The sequence below is a fragment of the Peromyscus leucopus genome, chromosome 15 (assembly GCF_004664715.2).
Source record: "Peromyscus leucopus breed LL Stock chromosome 15, UCI_PerLeu_2.1, whole genome shotgun sequence".
Lineage (NCBI taxonomy): Eukaryota > Metazoa > Chordata > Mammalia > Rodentia > Cricetidae > Peromyscus > Peromyscus leucopus.
In genome coordinates this window covers 34,729,473-34,747,942 of record NC_051076.1, presented here as the reverse complement: position 1 = coordinate 34,747,942, position 18,470 = coordinate 34,729,473, and the positions used below count along the sequence as shown (strand labels likewise).

The 18,470-nt window shown below is 42.7% G+C and overlaps 1 protein-coding gene across 2 annotated transcripts; it reads left to right on the top strand.

Annotated features, from left to right (window-relative positions):
* The first annotated feature begins 2,270 nt into the window (after positions 1-2,270).
* Slc19a2 (solute carrier family 19 member 2) lies at positions 2,271-18,220 on the top strand. Of its 2 annotated transcripts, none has more exons than XM_037211310.1 (6): positions 2,271-2,673; positions 9,900-10,388; positions 11,528-11,750; positions 12,807-12,999; positions 13,354-13,495; positions 16,174-18,220. In XM_037211310.1, exons 1-6 carry the CDS (start codon positions 2,470-2,472, stop codon positions 16,300-16,302), a joined length of 1,380 nt encoding a protein of 459 aa, XP_037067205.1. In that variant the 5' UTR covers positions 2,271-2,469; the 3' UTR covers positions 16,303-18,220. The 2 variants fall into 2 exon arrangements, with proteins under 2 accessions (XP_037067205.1, XP_028720243.1); XM_028864410.2 differs by having other exon boundaries at positions 2,272-2,673; positions 9,900-10,502.
* Positions 18,221-18,470: the final 250 nt, after the last annotated feature.

The window sequence follows — 18,470 nt, the reverse complement described above, 5'->3', positions numbered from 1 at the left end:
GATCATCTTTTTGTACACTGTGAAGATGTGTCTCGGCCTACGGTGCCTTCTGTTTTGTTTAATAAGGAACTAAATGGCCAATAGTTAGGTAGGAGAGAAGAGGCAGGACTTCTGGGGAGAGAGAGGAACATATACATATGTATATATGAAAAATATATACGCATATATGAGAACATATATATGACTCTAAGACTCCTGTGATTAAGCCAGCGAGACAAAGAGGGAGTGGGATGTAGAGTATGGAGGAGAGGTAACGAGCCACATGGCAGAATGTAGATTAATATAAACGGGTAAAGTTATAAGAACTAGTTGGGAGCAAGCCTAAGCTAAGGTCAAGCTTTCACAATTATTTGGCGGTCCAAAGAAAGACTGAGTACACCTGTGATTAGGCTAGCTATTTTTGTCATAAAATGTTATGCAATCACATGAATATTATCAAACTCACAGCTTTCATGCAACACTAAAATGGATAGAAGTTATATAGTGACAAAGCTCATTTTGGATCACTGTTAGAATTCTGCCTTTTTCAGAAAAATAAGAAGTAATTTTCTGCCCGTTCAAGAAACACTGTTTATATTCACATCTGCACTCATTGCAAAGAAGGCTGAAAGTACTTCAATATTCCACCTATAGCAAGGAAAGTGATATATAGGTTCACTAGGTTCCCAAAACACAAGGAGGCCTATGATGGCTTGTGTTTGGAATTTAGGTGACTATATATTTAATAGACCAGAAATTCTCAAGAGTTTTTGGTCTCAGCCCTTGTTATCGAGAACTTTTGATTTGGGTGGGTTAGAACTACTGATATTATCAGATAGTAGGAATTTTAAACATAACACACAAGCACACATTCTTTTAGCCTACAAACTGATGATGATGATGATGATGATGATGATGACATCATCACACACTATCCAGTCTCTGGGGTGAACAAGGGAATGAAGTCTTCCTATCATCCCTTGAAAAGACTCTGTGAAAAATGTCAACACCTTGCATTTTTGCAAATTGAGCCACTCACTCATTTTGGTATATTCACTCATGCAGCTTGATCTGCTGTGACATTAGGACAGAGTGAGCCTGTGAGTCTAACAAAAGTCACGCAGAGGCGATGAAAGCAAGCACTGGGGATTCCCATCATGTTTCGCCCTTGAAAACAGACAGTGCTTATTATCTCTGTGTTTTCTGTTTTAGTGAAGAAATGTTAATGGTTGTTTTAGTGATTCTAGACACTAAACAATTGAGTTTGTAGAAGGAATTACAGGACGAAAAGTCAGGTCGAGATCGCCCTCACCAACAGCAGACTTTACCAGTCTGAGAGGGGAATCTCAAGATCACTGTGACTAGGGGTTCAGAAGGGTCTGCAGTCCATGGTCTGAGCCAAGGGTTTTGTAGCCAAGGGTAGGGAAGGGGAGTGCAGGGGAATTGAGTCGCCTGTCTGCGTAAGATATTTCTTCTTGAAATGGTGAGGTAGGAGATTGGTTATGAAACCTCCCAGTGTGGGGTTGGGGGCAAGCTGCTTTTACTTTTGCAACCTCGGGGAATTTCGTGAGCTGTGCGCTCCCTGGAATTTGGAGCCTTGGTTTTTAGGGGGATTTCCTTTACATAGGATACACTGTAGTTAATTGTTCTTTATACCCTGCGAACAAAAACAGTGACGAAATAAAGCAAAAACCTCTTGCTGGCTAGCTCGCTCGCTCTTGTTTTCTTTCGGTCTGTAACAATAAAAAATAAAATAATTCCAAGCTTAGCTCTCCAGCTTGAGTCTTTCTAAGGCAGAGGAATACAATGTTTAAAAAAAGGAAAAGAAAAAAAGAAAAAGCTGTTGGAGGCAAGGGATTGCATTTTCCCGCCTCAAGGTTAAAGATATGCAGGCCTGTGTCACTAGGTCTCCCGGGAGGAGGACCGACTAGACATCAGAGTGCTGGCGGATGATTAAGAAGGCTCACCGGGCTGCGGAAGCGCACATCCGGGATCCCGCTCAAAGGAGCGTTCCGGACGCGTGATCGGCAAACGCCAGGTGACGGAGCCGACTCGGGGGTGTATGGGGGGCTGGCACGTGGGATCCCGCCACAGTACCCAGACGCGATCCCGACCTGTCGGGCGTCGGAGAGACCCTCACGTCAGAGGGCTGGCACGCCGCCCGGGCAGCCACTGACCACCGGGGGAAGCAGAGACGTGGGCCGTGATTGGCTGTGGCGAGGGGGGCGGTTCCAGGGGGCGTGGCTCGTGCGCGCCCTGCGGCGGGCTAGGCAGGCCGGTGGGGCCTGGCGCGGAGCAGACCTGGGAAAGGGCAAGCGGCGGGAGGGAGGCGGCTGCAGGCGGCCGGGGCTCGCAGCAGCCTGACCCTGGCGCGGGGCGGTGTCGCGCGCGGTTCCAGGTCCCCGCGCGGGGCCGCGGCTGGAGCGAGCTCCAGTTGGCCGAGAGGAAGGAGGGGATCGGCTCGGCGTCCACCAGCCCCTGGAGCCCAGGATGGATGTGCCGGCCCGGGTGTCCCGACGCGCGGCGGCGGCGGCGGCCACTATGCTTCTGCGGACGGCCCGCGTCCCTCGCGAGTGCTGGTTCCTGCCCACCGCGCTGCTCTGCGCCTACGGCTTCTTCGCCAACCTTCGGCCGTCCGAGCCCTTCCTCACGCCCTACCTGCTGGGGCCGGACAAGAACCTGACCCAGAGAGAGGTAGGCGCGGCGGGAGGGCGGGCGAGCTGGGAGGCCGAGCGGGAAGCGTGTTTGCGGAGGGCCTGCGGCGGAGCCCCCGAGCAGGCTGCGCAGATAGCTGATCTGTTTTCTGCTCGCTTGGAAAAGCACTTCGTGCTCTGCGTTGCCTTACTCTTGAGTTTCTAGCGCTGACGTTCCGTGCGGGACTGAGCAAAAGGGGCGGCAGCCCGCGCGTGCACGTTTGTGCCAGGCCCTATGTGAATAGGGCTGGATGGTGGCATAACCCGGCTCTGCCCGGACACGTCCTGCAGGAGCTGCCGGGGACAGGGGGCAGTGAATGCATTAAAAACAAAAAACAGTAAGCTCTACTTTGGATAGATTATATACATGCATAACCCATGTATATGTGTGTATACAAATGTATGTTTACATACACACAAGTGTGTATTTATTGTACACATACACAGTGTGTATATATATACACATATATATGTACACACATATATACACAAGTGTGTGCGTGTGTTATATATGTATACGCGTGTATATAAGGTGGCGCTGCTTTTGTGAAAAGGTTTCCGTTTTCCTTTCCTTGACTTTGTTTACCTTTAACAGATAGATATACTTTATCCCATAAGGACAGGACAGTAGTACACCATCGGAATTGGGCTTGTTTTATTAGTCGAGATTGTGTTCAAAGATATCCTGCCTGCTCTGAAGTCCATCTCTGGGATGAAAACAGATGGTATCACATAATTGGCACTGAGTTTTTCTTGTCTTGTGAAATTGTTGCTTCACCTACAGCTTTTGTTACTTACCTGCTTGTGGAGGTTTTGTGGCCTTTAGTGCCCATGGTCCATGATCAAGAACTCCTGCACATTCCTTTACTCAAGGACTTGTGAGCATAGACTGAGAAAGAAATGGAAATACCTTCCTGGTATTGCCAGTGATCATCTCTTTTGAGGAGCAACTAACCCAATACTCCGCATGACAGGTCAGAGCAAGAGGTGGCACTTTGAGAGTCACTTCAGACTGGCAGGATAGAACTACTCCGGTGTGTTGCTGCAGTGTGCCTTTATTCAAGGTCAGCTGGGAAAGAATTGAGAGTCCGTGTTGATTCCCAGATTCTTTGATAGTTAGCAAGTGCAGCAGACTTCTACCCCAGTGTTAACTGTGTTTCCTGGTCGTATGGGTCACTTCACAGTTACTCATTATCCGTATGCATTTGGTACCAGAAAAAGGAAAAGACAAAGGCTTCTGATCAGAGTGATTTTCCAAGAAGAACATTACCACATAGTTAGAACAAAGTGTGATGCTGGAGACCCAGAGCAACCACTGAACCTGAGGTGTAGACCCCGCGGCAGATGTGACTCTGCGTGTGAGCTGATCTGTATGTACAGTGTGCACTGACAGAAGCATGTGAGGAGAAGCACGCTCTTGGTTTTGATATTTGAAAGCTGATCTCTTTTGTCACGGGCCCGGGACTGAGAGCTGCCGTGTGCTGTCAGTCACATGCTCTGCCTTAGCAGAAGGTCTTACGTGTGGTTAGGAGGGTATGGGAGCATATGGGGCTGGGCCCAGTAAATACTTGTCTATTGAGTAACAACACAAGGATGCTTCTCGGTGCAAATTAGCGGAGGCAAGGGGATTTGAACAGGAATCTCTGGTGGTCTGGTGTGCGGGGCTATGGGAATAATGGCTGATTCTGTTGGTTATGCCCATGCTGCCCTTCTTTCCCCAGGAGACTCCTACATTCACAACAGAAACCTGGCAGCTGCACTAGAACCACTCTTGTCCTTCAGGAATGAGTGCTTGCTCTCAGCAATGGGCATTTATGATTTTTAGTCAAAGTAAACCCCAGGTTGTAGTCAGTGGCATTTGTACTGAAGTGTGTATTGTCCCCGTGAAGACTTTAGACGTGCCAACCTGGATCATCGTAAATAGTGCTAAGATTACCTTAGACCCAAGGGCAGAATTTCCTCTCTCCATTTGCATTTTAAAGATTTTTTTTATAGAATTTTAGAAAGAGTATTAATTTTTATAAAGTTACCACTTTAAAAGCTGATGCAGGTTATAGTTGGACTATATCCCAGTTGTGAAAAACCAAACATTAATAAAGCTGTTTATTTATTTTCTGGTGCGAGGGGCTGAATCCAGGGCTCCTTCTGCGTCCTGTGCAAGCACTATACTGAGCAGTATTTCCAAGCTTTTTTTTTTTCAATTTTGTATTTGCATGTATGTCTGTGTGAGTGTTTGTGATGTGTGTAGGAGCCTGTGGAGGCCAGAGGAAGGATGCTGGATCCCCTGTAGCTGGAGTTACAGGAGGATGCAAGCCAACTAACAGAGGTGCTGGGAAACGAGCTCCAGTCCTCTGGAAGAGCAGCAGGTTCTCTAACCACTGAGCCATCTCTCTAGGCCCATTGACCATTTTGTAGGGATGTTCTTATTAAGTTGCCCAGAATATTCCTACACTTGTTATCCTCATGTCTCAGCCGACTAGGTGGCTGAGATTACAAGCATTTCCAAACCGTACCCAACGGTGATTTTATCTCTTCTTGGCAGCACATGGTTTTGATGTGTACTGCTTTTCTTTGACTTTTAAAATCATTCCACACACTCTGCTTGGTACTCTGAGGGAGCCTGGTAGATTCCTTTGCCCCTTTAGTACACCCAGGCTTCATTCATTTGCCAATCCTGAATCTAGCATATTCACCAACTCACGCATGGTCCAATACTCAAATGCATGGTCTCTGCTTACAATAATCTCTCTCTCTCTCTCTGTGTGTGTGTGTGTGTGTGTGTGTGTGTGTGTGTGTGTGTGTGTGTGTGTGTTTTCTTTTAGTGTCTTCCTTACCTTTCTGGGCCCACCATGTTTTCAGTTTCCATCTTTAAATATGTGTATACACATGCTTCTTATTTGGTTCAGGGCTCTCAAAGCTGAAGGTTCATTTTATTCTTTTTTGTCGCCTCTACAGAAATTAAGTAGTGTTATATAAATATGTGTTCATTAAGTAGGACAACAGAACTATTGACACTATTTTCTTAAGTCTAGAACTGAATAATTTACTTAACTGTGACATATATCTCAGAAGAAAATGAAGACACACGAGTTCTGCCCAAAGTTGTGAAAGACACTTTGAATAGAGCAAATTAATTCCTTTTGATCACATGGCAGATTTCACCTGAGATGAGAAGTTAGTTATGGACAATTAATAAGGGTATGTAATTTGTATATATTTATCTGTGAGACGTCGTCCTTCAACAGCCAACATATCTATTAAAGGAATGGTTTCTGGTGTTAGGACTTCTCTACCAGAAATGTTTAAAAAGAATGTCCTTTGAGACCCAGTCCTGGAGATTATGTGGTCTTGATCTCTTGAGAAATCCCTGTCATGGTACATCCCCAGAGATGATAAAACTCCTGCAGGTATTAGAAGTAAATTTAGGACATTCTGAATCAATACCAGTTTTCTAATTGAAGAAAGTAGATGTTTTGGTGGGGTGGATTGGGAATATCTGGTTTAGATCTTCTCTCTGCTAATCCTGACTGTGGTAACTTTGTATAATTCAACATTCTCTAACACCAACTTTCCTTTTTGTAAAATAGCAATGATAAAGCATTTACTTCTTAGGATTGTTTGAATTACCTGGAAATAATTGAGGCAAAGTTCACAGCATTGTATGTGGGATACTCTCAGAGATGTGCTGCTCTGGTGTTGATAATGGGAGAGGAGTATTTTTTTTTTCTTGTTTGATGTTCCTTGTAGGAGAAAAACAGGTCTCTTAATTAGAGGGAGTTAAAGAGAACCCATCTGGTCTCCGTGTTCCACCCACCCCATCCCTTACCATATTTAGTGGATATCACAAGGCTGGTAGTATTACTTTCCCTCATCTTCAATTATCTAAATTGTGGGTTTGTGTTGGTGTAGTGTTAACCTCATAAGTGTTATTTATTTTGAAACAAGGTCTTACTATGTTACCCAACTGGCTTCAAACCAGTTAGTGGTCCTCTTGCCTCAGTCTACAGGCGTGCGCCACCACACCCTTTAAATTGATAAAGGATAGGACTTATACAATGAAACTTTGGCAATTAATCACTTAAGGACAGCTACTGCTGAAAGTTACATGTCTAAGCATAAGCAGTATTACTAGAGTGAACAGTTGAGCAAAACTTTGGAACAAAAGAAGGTGGGTGCCGAAGGAAGCAGTAGAGAAAAATTGTAAAACTTTTTATTAGCTTAGTAATTGTATGTATTCGTGTATTAATTCAACACATGCATACAGGATACGGGGATCAGAACAACTAGCATTCACCTCTCCACCATTTCCTTATTCTTGGAGCCTTTCCAGTTACTCATAAACTCTATAATCGGTTGTTGTTGACTACAGTCATTCCAGAGCATGATGGAATGACTGTCCCAACTGTGCTCTGACCTGTCACCTCCCACACTCCATCTATCTTCAACTACAGCCGGAGGTAATCACCGTTCTGTATTTATATTGGCTTGTTTGGGCTTTCATGGATGAGAGTGAACGTGCAGTATTTGTCTTTCTGTGTCTTGACGATTTAACCTAAAATGTATCATCTGATTCCACCCACGTTGCTACAGGTAACAGGGTTTCCTTCTGTATGGTCCAGTAATAACTCATTGTGCACCTAGACCGCAGTTTAAGGATTGTTGGCCAATAGCTTCTTGGTAGGGAAGGACATGTTAGGGACCTATGAAGGCGCAGAAACATGCTGAGTCACACAGGAGACTGTCAAACTTTAGAAGACGTGAAGGAGAGCAGAATCTGGAATACAGGGGCAAGGGGGAGCTGAGAGTTCATTGGAACACAATATAGGTGTAAGGAAGGCTTCTTGCCTCACCTCACAGCTTTCTCTCAAGGTTGCCTTGATAAGGGAGACAAAGACACTTTGTTTCTCATTTGTTAGAATTTGCACACTTTGACAAAGAATCCCTTCTACAGTTCTTAATTATGATTAGGCAAATTTCTGGGCCACTCTGGTCTGCATAGCAAGTTCCAGATCAGTCATGACAACTGCGTAGCTAGGATCCTGACTCCAAGAACCCAAAGCAGCAACGACAAAACAGAAGCACCAAAAGCTGGGTGACATAAGCCTTTAGGACATTGCTAGGTGGTGAGCTCCTTGTAAAAGGACATTTTCAGGAATTATTGTTATCTGGAGAATGAGGTTCACGCCTATCTGGTTCTAGTTCATATAGTCCAATAGCCTATTTTCAACTCACTCTTCTTCTAGTTTTCAGACCTGTGAAAAAGTCGAGTAAATAATTGATTATGTAATCCTTCATTTAATCCTCGCACAGACAGTCCAGTAGTGCAGGTTTTATCCTCTTGTGCTGGTGACAAAGATGAATTCTGAGGGGAACTGAGAAACTTAACCTATCCACTGCCCCCTATTTACAGTTAGTAAGCTTGCCTTTTCAATTTTACGATCCTATTAGAACAGTCCTCATTCAATGTGTTATATTCTGGATTTCGATTTTGACCTTTTCCTGAGCTAGCAATGACATTTTGTTGTAATGCCAGGCATAGCAGTGAGTCACGGTTCCCTCTCAGCGATTCATTCATGAGGGAAAATAACCAACACTCTACAGAATACTGGGCTGCCGAATGTAGGTGTGTATATTAAATACGTTTTTTTAAATTTGTGTGTGGTGTGTGTTTATGTTTTCAGGAATGAGAGGTGGTACATTTAGCCTGAAGTAAACGTAGGATGTCTTCCCCAGTCTCACCTTTTTTTGAGACAGATTCTCTCACTGAACTCATAGCTCACCAATTTGGCTACGTCAGCTAACTGGCCAGCAAGCCCAGGGCCTCTCCTGTCTCTTCCTCGCCAGTGCTAAGATTCCAGGCATGTGCCTCTGTGCCCAGCTTTTTACCTGGGCATCGGGGATCAGAACTTGGGTCTCTATGCTTGCATGACAAGTACACTTTACCAGCTGAACCGTCTCCCCAGCCCAAATACAGTTTTTTGATTTCTGTTCAGCTGATAGCAAGTTTATTAGCACTTACCCATCCTGAGTTGAAGAACAGCTCTTGTTTACACAGGTAATGAAACTAAAATTCCAGGTGCAGTCTTTCTCATTTAAAATACACTTTAAAGACTATTTTTATAGCATTCCAATTTAAAATTGTGCATAAAAAAGAAAGTAGCAATAAGTTCCAGTTAACCTTATGTCATATAAATCAAAATAGCTAAAGTGAGGATTCTGTGTTCCTGCTATAAAGAAATGATAAATGTTTGAGATAATTAATAACCTGAAAATATCCTGAGTTGGGTATTGCCTAGTGTATTCATGTACCAAGAAACACTGTATCTCAAAATATGTACAACTATATAAATTATTTTTTTGATTTAGGAAAAGAAAAATAAAACACCCAAAACTTATTTTATTTCATGTTACAAATGAGTAAGAAGGATACATGTTGCCTATAATTCTACCACCAAGGGAGAGTTATTCCATTGAGGCATAGGACAGATGTACTATTTTCTTCTGTCCCCCAAAGAGCAAACTTAAAATTCAAGAAACCTCACTACACACTGATGTTAGAGGGGTGGCCCATAATGCATTGCCCATGCTTCAGTGGATGGCCCTATTTCCGTACCTACGTACATATAAGCAGTACTAGTTGGACTCTGGGTCATAGAAGAGGAGGAAATAATAATAAAGTTGGTGGGGTTAGTCTCAAAGGAGTTGAAGAGGAGGAGTAGATATGGAAATACTTTGTATATATGTATAAAATTACAAAAGAACTAATAATAATAATAGTAAATTTAACAGATAAGAGTTGACAATGATCTCATTTTCAAAGCATTTATTGGTCCTTGAGTCTTCCAAACAGTATACTGGCTGTTAAATTATACAGATGAATGCTGGGTCCACCTCTCAGAACCTTTGAAGGAGCTGGGCATGAGTGAGATAGAAAATGCCTACCACCTCAGCAGCTGGGAGGATCTAAAGTTCAGACTAGTTTGATCTCCATAGTGCATTTGAGTCTAGCCTGGGCTGCATAGTAAGACTCCTGATGGAAAGGATTTTATTATGACAGAATAATGGCATGAGGCTAGAAAAGGCTCTTCAGATAGTTATCTGAACTTAACTGCAGCTAGTGTTTCTTGGGGTGCTAAGGGAATGTTGGTAGGCGGGTTTGTACGAGGGAATTTTTGTGACTTGTTGGGTCTTTCGATCACTGATGAGCTTCTGTTCTCTCCTTACCAGGTCTTCAATGAAATTTACCCAGTCTGGACCTACTCTTACCTGGTGCTGCTATTCCCTGTGTTCCTTGCCACAGACTACCTCCGTTACAAGCCTGTCATCCTGCTTCAGGGACTCAGCCTTATTGTTACATGGTTCATGCTGCTCTATGCCCAAGGACTGCTGGCCATTCAGTTCTTGGAATTCTTCTATGGCATCGCCACAGCCACTGAAATTGCCTATTACTCCTACATCTACAGTGTGGTCGACCTCGGCATGTACCAGAAAGTCACAAGTTACTGTAGAAGTGCCACCTTGGTGGGCTTCACAGTGGGCTCGGTCCTGGGGCAAATCCTCGTCTCAGTGGCAGGCTGGTCACTGTTCAGCCTGAACGTCATCTCCCTCACCTGCGTTTCTGTTGCTTTTGCTGTGGCCTGGTTTCTGCCCATGCCACAGAAGAGCCTCTTCTTTCACCACATTCCTGCCTCCTGTCACGGAGTGAATGGCATCAAGGTACAGAATGGTAGCATCGTTACTGATGCCCCAGCATCTAACCACCTTCCCGGATGGGAGGACATTGAGTCAAAAATCCCTCTAAATTTAGATGAACCTCCTGTGGAGGAAACGGTGAGTTTAGCCTTAAATTTGCAGTTGCCATTCTGGGCCTTGGCTAATGGCAGTGACAGACAAGCAAGCCCATTTCATTGGTTCATTCATTCATTAAGATGCAACTGATTGTTGTAAGGGGTCACCAATGTATTCTCCCCTAGAGTGCCTGATTCTCAAAGTCAGGCTGACCTAGCATTACTTAGCATGGCAGAGGTGTCTTGGGGCTGTGTCTCCATTTTTGTATCCCTACTGCTTGGTATATATAAAGAAACCACTCAGAAAAAAAATATATATATATGCTTAATGAGTATCTGAAATGATTCCGTTGGTGATTTGTGTCTACTTGTAGCTTCTGAATTGAAGCTCAAAGTACTTAAAGATAAAAACTTATTTTCCTTTTCTATGCTAGAAGTGATACATGTTATTTTTTCAAATGATGCTTATTGTTTTGTTATAGAAGGGCAGTAAATGAATGATAGGAAGAGAATAACAGAAAATCGCAAGACATGATTATAATGCTCTTTCTTAGAAGAGGGGGTCCATCACTTAATCCACCCCATGTGTTCTTTGTAACCAGAAAGATGAATTAACTCCCCAGTTTATATTCTTAATATGAAAGGGGTGTGTGTGTGTGTGTGTGTGTGTGAGAGAGAGAGAGAGAGAGAGAGAGAGAGAGAGAGAGAGAGAAGAAGAAGGAGGAGGAGGAGGAGGAGGAGGAGGAGGAGGAGAAGGGAAGGAGGGAGAGAGTGATTGATTGATTGATTGATTGATTCTGCAGTGGAAACTTCGGATAGTGAATGATTTGCCTAAGGTCATGTCATTGCAAACAGTGAAGTCAGGATCAAAACTCCTAGTATCTTCAAAGCTCATGTCCTTGATAACACATTGTTGTTCTTTTCAAATATATATATATATATCTCACTTGAAATAAGCAGTTGGTTTTCACAAAGGAAAAAAACCCCTTGGGATAGAAAAACTGAGTTTGCATGGTTGCCTGCCCAGTTCCCGCCGAGGTGTTTGAGCTCTTTCCATTTGCTGCGTAGGAGCCCAAGGCAGACCGGCTGCGTGTGCTGAAGGTCCTGTGGAACGACTTCTTGATCTGTTACTCTTCCCGCCCTCTGCTCTGCTGGTCCGTGTGGTGGGCCCTCTCCACCTGCGGCTATTTTCAAGTGGTGAACTACACCCAGGGATTGTGGGAGAAGGTGATGCCGTCTCAGAGTGCTGTTATCTACAATGGCGGCGTGGAGGCTGTTTCAACCTTGCTGGGTAAGCGGTGAGGAAGCGTGGGAGAGTCCGCAGGCAGTCCAGCCAACCATGGTCAGCTTTACTCACGCCGCCCAAATTTGAAGTAGCCCAAAGGAAGGGTTTGTTTTGAGCTCCGATTTTCTAATTTAGGAGAAAACTTGGATGTCGTCAAGTGGTAGTGGGCGATGACTGACAAACACGTTGGGGGAAGTGGAATGCACTAATTTTCTAGATAGTTTTCTTTGCTTGTCCATGTTCCACCTACCCATGTTGACTGAGAGTTTGAGAACAGTATACTATAGTTTGTGACAGTAGCTTATGTCTGTTGAGTGTCAATATGTACCGAACACTGTTCTATAGACAACGTGTATATTTGTTGTATTCCAAAATTCCCAAGATGGTTGCAGTTATTGTTGTCATTTTACATTGGAAATTTTGGACATGTTAATAATTTGCCTAAGATCACATAAATGGTAGATAGTGAGGTAAAGATTGGGACTCGGGCATGGTGGCTTCAGAGCCTGTGTCCTTGAGAACACATTCTGATGTCCTTCTTTGATTTGTTGCGCTGATTCATAAGGTTGTTGGAAGAGTCTACGTAACAGCTGTAAGCACCTGCTGACTATGGCTGGCACCCAGACAGCACTCCTGTATTGTGTGTAGCTTTCAGCGGCGGCGGCAGCATTTCACTAAAGGGAGGAGAAGCAGTTTCACATACACTAGATTGCTTCTTGGTCTGAAGGACCAAGACTCACCCAGCCATGTTGCCACAGCAGTTGCAGTGATTTTCTGTGACTCTAGCCTGTGCATCAGGCCAAGCAGTTGTCTCCTTAGCGACATCCCTGGGTCTGCGTCCTTTCTCATCTAATTGCCACGTACCCTCACTGAGTCTCATCTCAGAGGCACCGTGCCGTCCCACCAAGTTCTGAATTCTCTGCTTGAGTTTCAAGGAACTCCATAGTCTTGAGCTCCGTAAATTACAAGTTTAAAGATTGTAATGAAATAACTGCGTTTTCAGTGTGTTGAACTAGAGTGTGTTTCGTTAGTAACTAGATTCCTTTTTTCTTTGTTTTGTAGGTGCTAGTGCTGTGTTTGCAGTTGGCTATATAAAAATATCTTGGTCAACTTGGGGAGAAATGACGTTATTCCTGTGTTCTCTCCTGATCGCTGCTGCAGTGTATATCATGGACACTGTGGGGAACATCTGGGTGTGCTATGCATCCTATGTTGTCTTCAGAATCATCTACATGGTTCTCATCACCATAGCAACGTATGTATTTTCACTCAGAGAAGTATTAGGAAAAGCTATGGAAAGATAAACTCGGATTTCTTTATAAATCAAAAAAATTAAAATTTCTATTTAAAAGAGGCAAATGGGAGCACACACTATATTGTAGTTATTATAAATTTTTTCCTCAGGAGTATTTCAGCAAAATTTGTTTGTTCTCTTGTGTTTTTATCCTGTGATTTTTATAAGATTTGTATCATACAGTAACAATACACTTCACGTTGTTGGAGAGGTCGTTAGCAGTGGAAAGAAGGGGCTGTGTTCACATTTAAAGTGAAAACATGTAACAGCTGAGGAAGAGGTCATTGTACTCTAGCATTGTTTTTCTTTTCTCAGTTTTCAGATTGCTGCAAACCTCAGCATGGAGCGTTACGCCCTCGTGTTTGGTGTGAACACCTTCATTGCCCTGGTATTGCAGACTCTGCTCACTCTAATTGTGGTGGATGCCAAGGGCCTTGGCTTAGAAATTACCACACAGGTGAGGTCTCTTCATTGACACCAGAAACGGTCTGAAAGGACAGGGGTGGAGCGTGTTTTACGACAACAACACTCTGAGCAGATCCAAAGCAAGTGTTCTTTACCGTGGAGGTTGTTGCGATCATCTTTTTGATGAGGGCCTAGAGCAGTGGTTCTCAACATGTGGGTTGAGACCCCTTTGAGGAAAAATGACCTTTTCACAGGGGTCAAGTATCAGATATCCTGCATATCAGATATTTACATTATGATTCATAACAGTAGCAAAATTACAGTTATAACATAGCAATGAAAATAATTTTGTAGTTGGAGGTCATCACAACATGGGGAACTGTGTTAAAGGGTTGCACAGCGTTAGGAAGGTGAGAACCACTAACCTAGAGCAATTAACTAGCCTGGAGGGACCGTTTTAGCTGAGATAATATTGATTCTTTCCAGGCTTAGCCTGTTTACTTCCTCCTTGTCATTCTTTTCTGTCTTTTCCTCTGTTTTTCTGGTAAGGGAACTCAGGGCCTCAAACATGCTAGGCATATGCTCTTCTGCTGAACTAGAGCCCCAGCTTATTTTTTTGTTTTATGTGTGGGTTTTGCCTACATGTATGTCTATGTACCACATGCATGCTTAGTGCCTTGAAGCCAAAAGAGGATGTTTGGTCCCCTAGAGCTAGAGTTACAGATAATTGGGATCCACCATGTGGACCCAGGGTCTCTGGAAGAGCAGCCAGTGCTCTTAACTTCTAAGCCATCTCTCCGGCCCCTTATTCTTAATCTATATACCTGATGTACTATATGAGATGTCCTGCTTCATGGTACCTCAGAGCTCTTTAAGACCCCTTCCTCCTTTGTATAAAGTAACCTTTACCCAAATACCAAGTTAATGACTTACTGTTGATAAGTATTATGATTCTCAACATGTGAACTATTGAGAAAACATTTATGCAGACACTCAAAGAATGGCTGTTTTCATCCATTCTAGAATCACTGTAAATGACCTTATGTATTATAATTTTACAGTGTAGATAGAGTTTGTGGGCATACTCTGTAAAGTAAGCAGCTGAATCAGGAAGTAACTGTCTCCACATCCAGCCAAGTGGTTTCTTTTCCTTTTTCCTAAATTCCCATTATTACTTAATACTTCACACTTACACATGAATTTTCCTAGATAACGAGACTTAACATGTTAGTGTTAAAATGAATTTTATTTTCATTAAGCAATCTACAAGAGAAATAAAACTAGTAAGTACTTGTACTGAGTGCTTCTCTTTCTCGGTTCTCCTATAGACTAGGGAGTTATCAATACTAGGTATCAAGGAAATGACTGTAGGAGGTATTAAGGGATTTGTCTAAAATTAAACAGTCAAGAACAGTGTGGTGGAGAAGATTTAAGTCTGTGTTTTAGCCTAAAAGCTATTCTTGGGTAGAGAACAGAGATTCATCCTGCCCATTTTGTGAGGAAGATTACCAGACCATTATAGTTAAAGAAATGTGAGTGACATTTAGTGTGGAAGTTTACGAGCACATTATCAGAAAAATGGCTTACTTATGCAGAGTAAGTAAGTAGAGTCCATTTTGTGGACTGTATGAAACTGGCTGCCATGAGTCATTAACACCTTTCCTATGAAAATATAGTCATATTTTAAAGAATATTTTAAAGAAATATGACTATATTTTCATAGGAAAGGTGTTAATGAAACTGAAACTGGCTCAGACTTAGGACTACACTCTTGTACCTGAACCTGGTTTGTAACTATTTAATAAGTTATTTTAAGAAGAAAAAAAAAAATGAAGATGTTCACACACACACACACACACAGAGAGAGAGAGAGAGAGAGAGAGAGAGAGAGAGAGAGAGAGAGAGAGAGAGAAGAGAGAATAGTCAAATAAGGGTCTTCTAAAAAATTCTATAGTGCAATATTCTTGACCTTCTAGTGCCCTCTCCTTGTGGGGAATAAAAGTTCTTGATCTCTTAGGCATACTCACCCACTATTTTGAGGATACAGATCTAACCCTAACCCTAAGCCTTCACTTAGAGCAATGACAGCACTAACAACAGCAGAAATCGTGTCTGTGGCATTAGCATTGTGCTAGCAGACCTTTGTGTACATGACCTTGTTCACTTCTTCCAACAAGCTTTGTAAAAAATCGTTTAAAATTCCACTTTCTAAATTAGGCCAAGACTCTGAGATTAAGTATATAGAGTTTTTTTCTTCTTTTTAAAACCGTGTGTGTGTGTGTGTGTGTGTGTGTGTGTGTGCGCGCGCGCGCGCCCTCAAAGGCCAGAAGGGGGTGTTGGATCCCTTGGAGCTAGAGTTACAGGCCTATGGGAGCCAACCAGCATGGGTGCTGGGATCCAAACTCTACTTCTCATGTTTGAGTAGCAAGTGCTATTAATTTTGAGCCCTCTCTCCAGCCCCAAGGTTAAATACCTTCATGTAGGTTACACCTAGAAAGAGACATGAGGTCAGGATTCAAACTCGGGCAGCTGGGCAGGCTTCACTGCTATCCTGCTAGGCTGCTTCCGGGTCTTCATCATCTGGCACATGTGTAAGCATGGGATGTTTCTGAAGTTGAATGGAGAAACTCTAGACATACTTTAACTGTGTAGAGTACATGTACATGTATGTAATGGAACAACTCATCTGTAATTGGCAATTTTATGAGTGACTGCTCTCCTCTCTTGTAGTTCCTGATTTACGCCAGTTACTTTGCAGCCATCTCCGTGGTTTTCCTGGCTAACGGTGCATTCGGTGTTATAAAGAAATGCAGAAAGCAGGAAGATCCCAACCCCAGCCCTCAAGCAACCACTTCCTAGCCTGCTGCTCAAGTGCTGCTGCTTCCACGCCAGGACTCTGCCCAGCAGCTGCCTGGATGGATCAAAACTCTTTCTTTATGGTTCAGATAAATATTTATGAATGTGTATCTCATGGCTTCAAAGCAGTTACTCAATTAATACCTTGTATTCCTGGAGTTAATATAATACTGTTGAGAGAAGCCAAAACTGAAGCTTTTTTCATGGATTATTTATGAGCATCAATTTAAGAATGACTTTTTCTAATAGACAAGAAAAAAAAGAAGAAGAAGAATTTGATTTTGGAAACCAAGTAATCAAGAGTGATCAAGTGGGATGTCTGCTGTTTCCTTGGTTAGCGTGTGAGTGTGATATTTGAGTCATGTGGTGGGGCCGGGCCTTCAGAGACCACAGGATGATATAAGTCGGTCCAGATGTGCATTCCGCCAGCACTTGCCCCATCCAACGTCGTTCTACTTACGGTGTTAGTCGTGGGCATGCGTTTCTGCAGATGGAATGGTTCCTCACTGGCAATATTTGCTCCGGACTAATGTTCTGTCTTCTAAGGAGTGTCATTTCTAAGTTTATTTTTTTAAATTCATTGTATGAATGTTCTTGGTTCCCATTTTGACCATTATGTATTTTTGGAAACTTTCTTTAGAAGTACATTTCTGCATTATTCATATGCTTCCCAGAGAAGCTCATTTCATTAGAAAAGGCAAATTTTAAAGCCTGCTGCTAATCTAAATGGGGAGAGCTAGCTAACCACAGAACCCATGGTAGGTTTGCTTGTCTTTAATACTTCAGTATGAAGGACTCGTAATTCCAAGTGAAAAAGTCATTTACAGGGTAGAGATACAGGCAGCCCATTTTATATTTGCACACCCTTTTATTTCCAAAATAAAAGTAACTCTTTTCCTTTGAAATAACTTCATTCCCCTATGCCTTTCATGTTATCTTGGCTTTCGTATCCAAGATGAAAATGTCAGTAGGAATGGAATTATTCTAAGGCCTTTTTCATTAACTGAGCCTCTTTTTAATTATTGTATTGGAACTGGAACTAGGGTAGACTTGATCCCTGCATTCTGGACCTTAAACCTGCCTTTATTCCTAAGGTTAGATCATCTTGAGAGATACTTAAAATTTGTTCCGTTTCCTCGTTACTTGAAGAATGATGTTCTATGTGCTATTATTTGTGAGACCTGAAGACTATTTCAAAGCCAACTTTGTTGCCTTATTGTGCAGAGACTCTAGGTAGGTGCTTTTAACTAGTGTTGACTTTCTAAGAACAGAATAGCTAAACAGTGTTATTAATATTAAGACTGCAACACCTGGGCCGGGATAATGTTCCATAGTAGAGAGCTTGACCAGTGTTTGGAAGACCCTTGCTCAAGCACTAGCACTAAGAAGACAGTACCGCAGAACTGACATAGAAGAAATAAAGGTAATAATAGGTCATTCCGTGCGCTTCCTTTACAGCTGGGGAGAGGAAAAGAACACTAAGGAGGAGAGGGAGGACTAAGGACTCCAGTTTTACATTTTGTTCACCCTCCGCACACCTTTCCTTTTAGCTCCATAGGAAGTTGATTGCCCAGAAACACAAAGTACTGTGTTTGAGAAAATTTTATTCTTTGTCTTTAAATATCATGTATTGTGGTACAATCAAATTGTTCACATTACCAAAGCAACATTTCCTTGGAATTTAATCTACAATTTGTGGCACCCAATCTGACCCTTCTTACCTGTCTAAATCAAGAATATGTTCACATCTTGCTATGTGGCCATATTTGTAGAATGCTGAACCCGATGTGCTGGTTGTACTGTGCACTTTTATGAAGAAGTGAAAATAATTTGTTGTACTTTTTATTCAATTCTGTATAGATTATAAAACTATTTTTATTAAATAAATATTTTACAGTATGTTTTCCCTTTTTACTCAAAATTATTTTGAGTTCATTTTTTGAAAGGAGCTTTACATCTATAAATCTCCTAAAAGCTTTCCTAGGACAACACTCATTGAAAGTTGGACCATCTCACTTTCCCGGGTAACCCTTGGTCGTCCCGTTAACTCTTCCACAGCTGTGTGACCCTTTCCACTCTTCCCCGTGCGTCTGTTGCAGCACGGACTGCCACGCTGGCTTCTCTACATCTCTCGTAGCTCTTGAAAGCATTCTCCTCTTCAGAAACTGAAA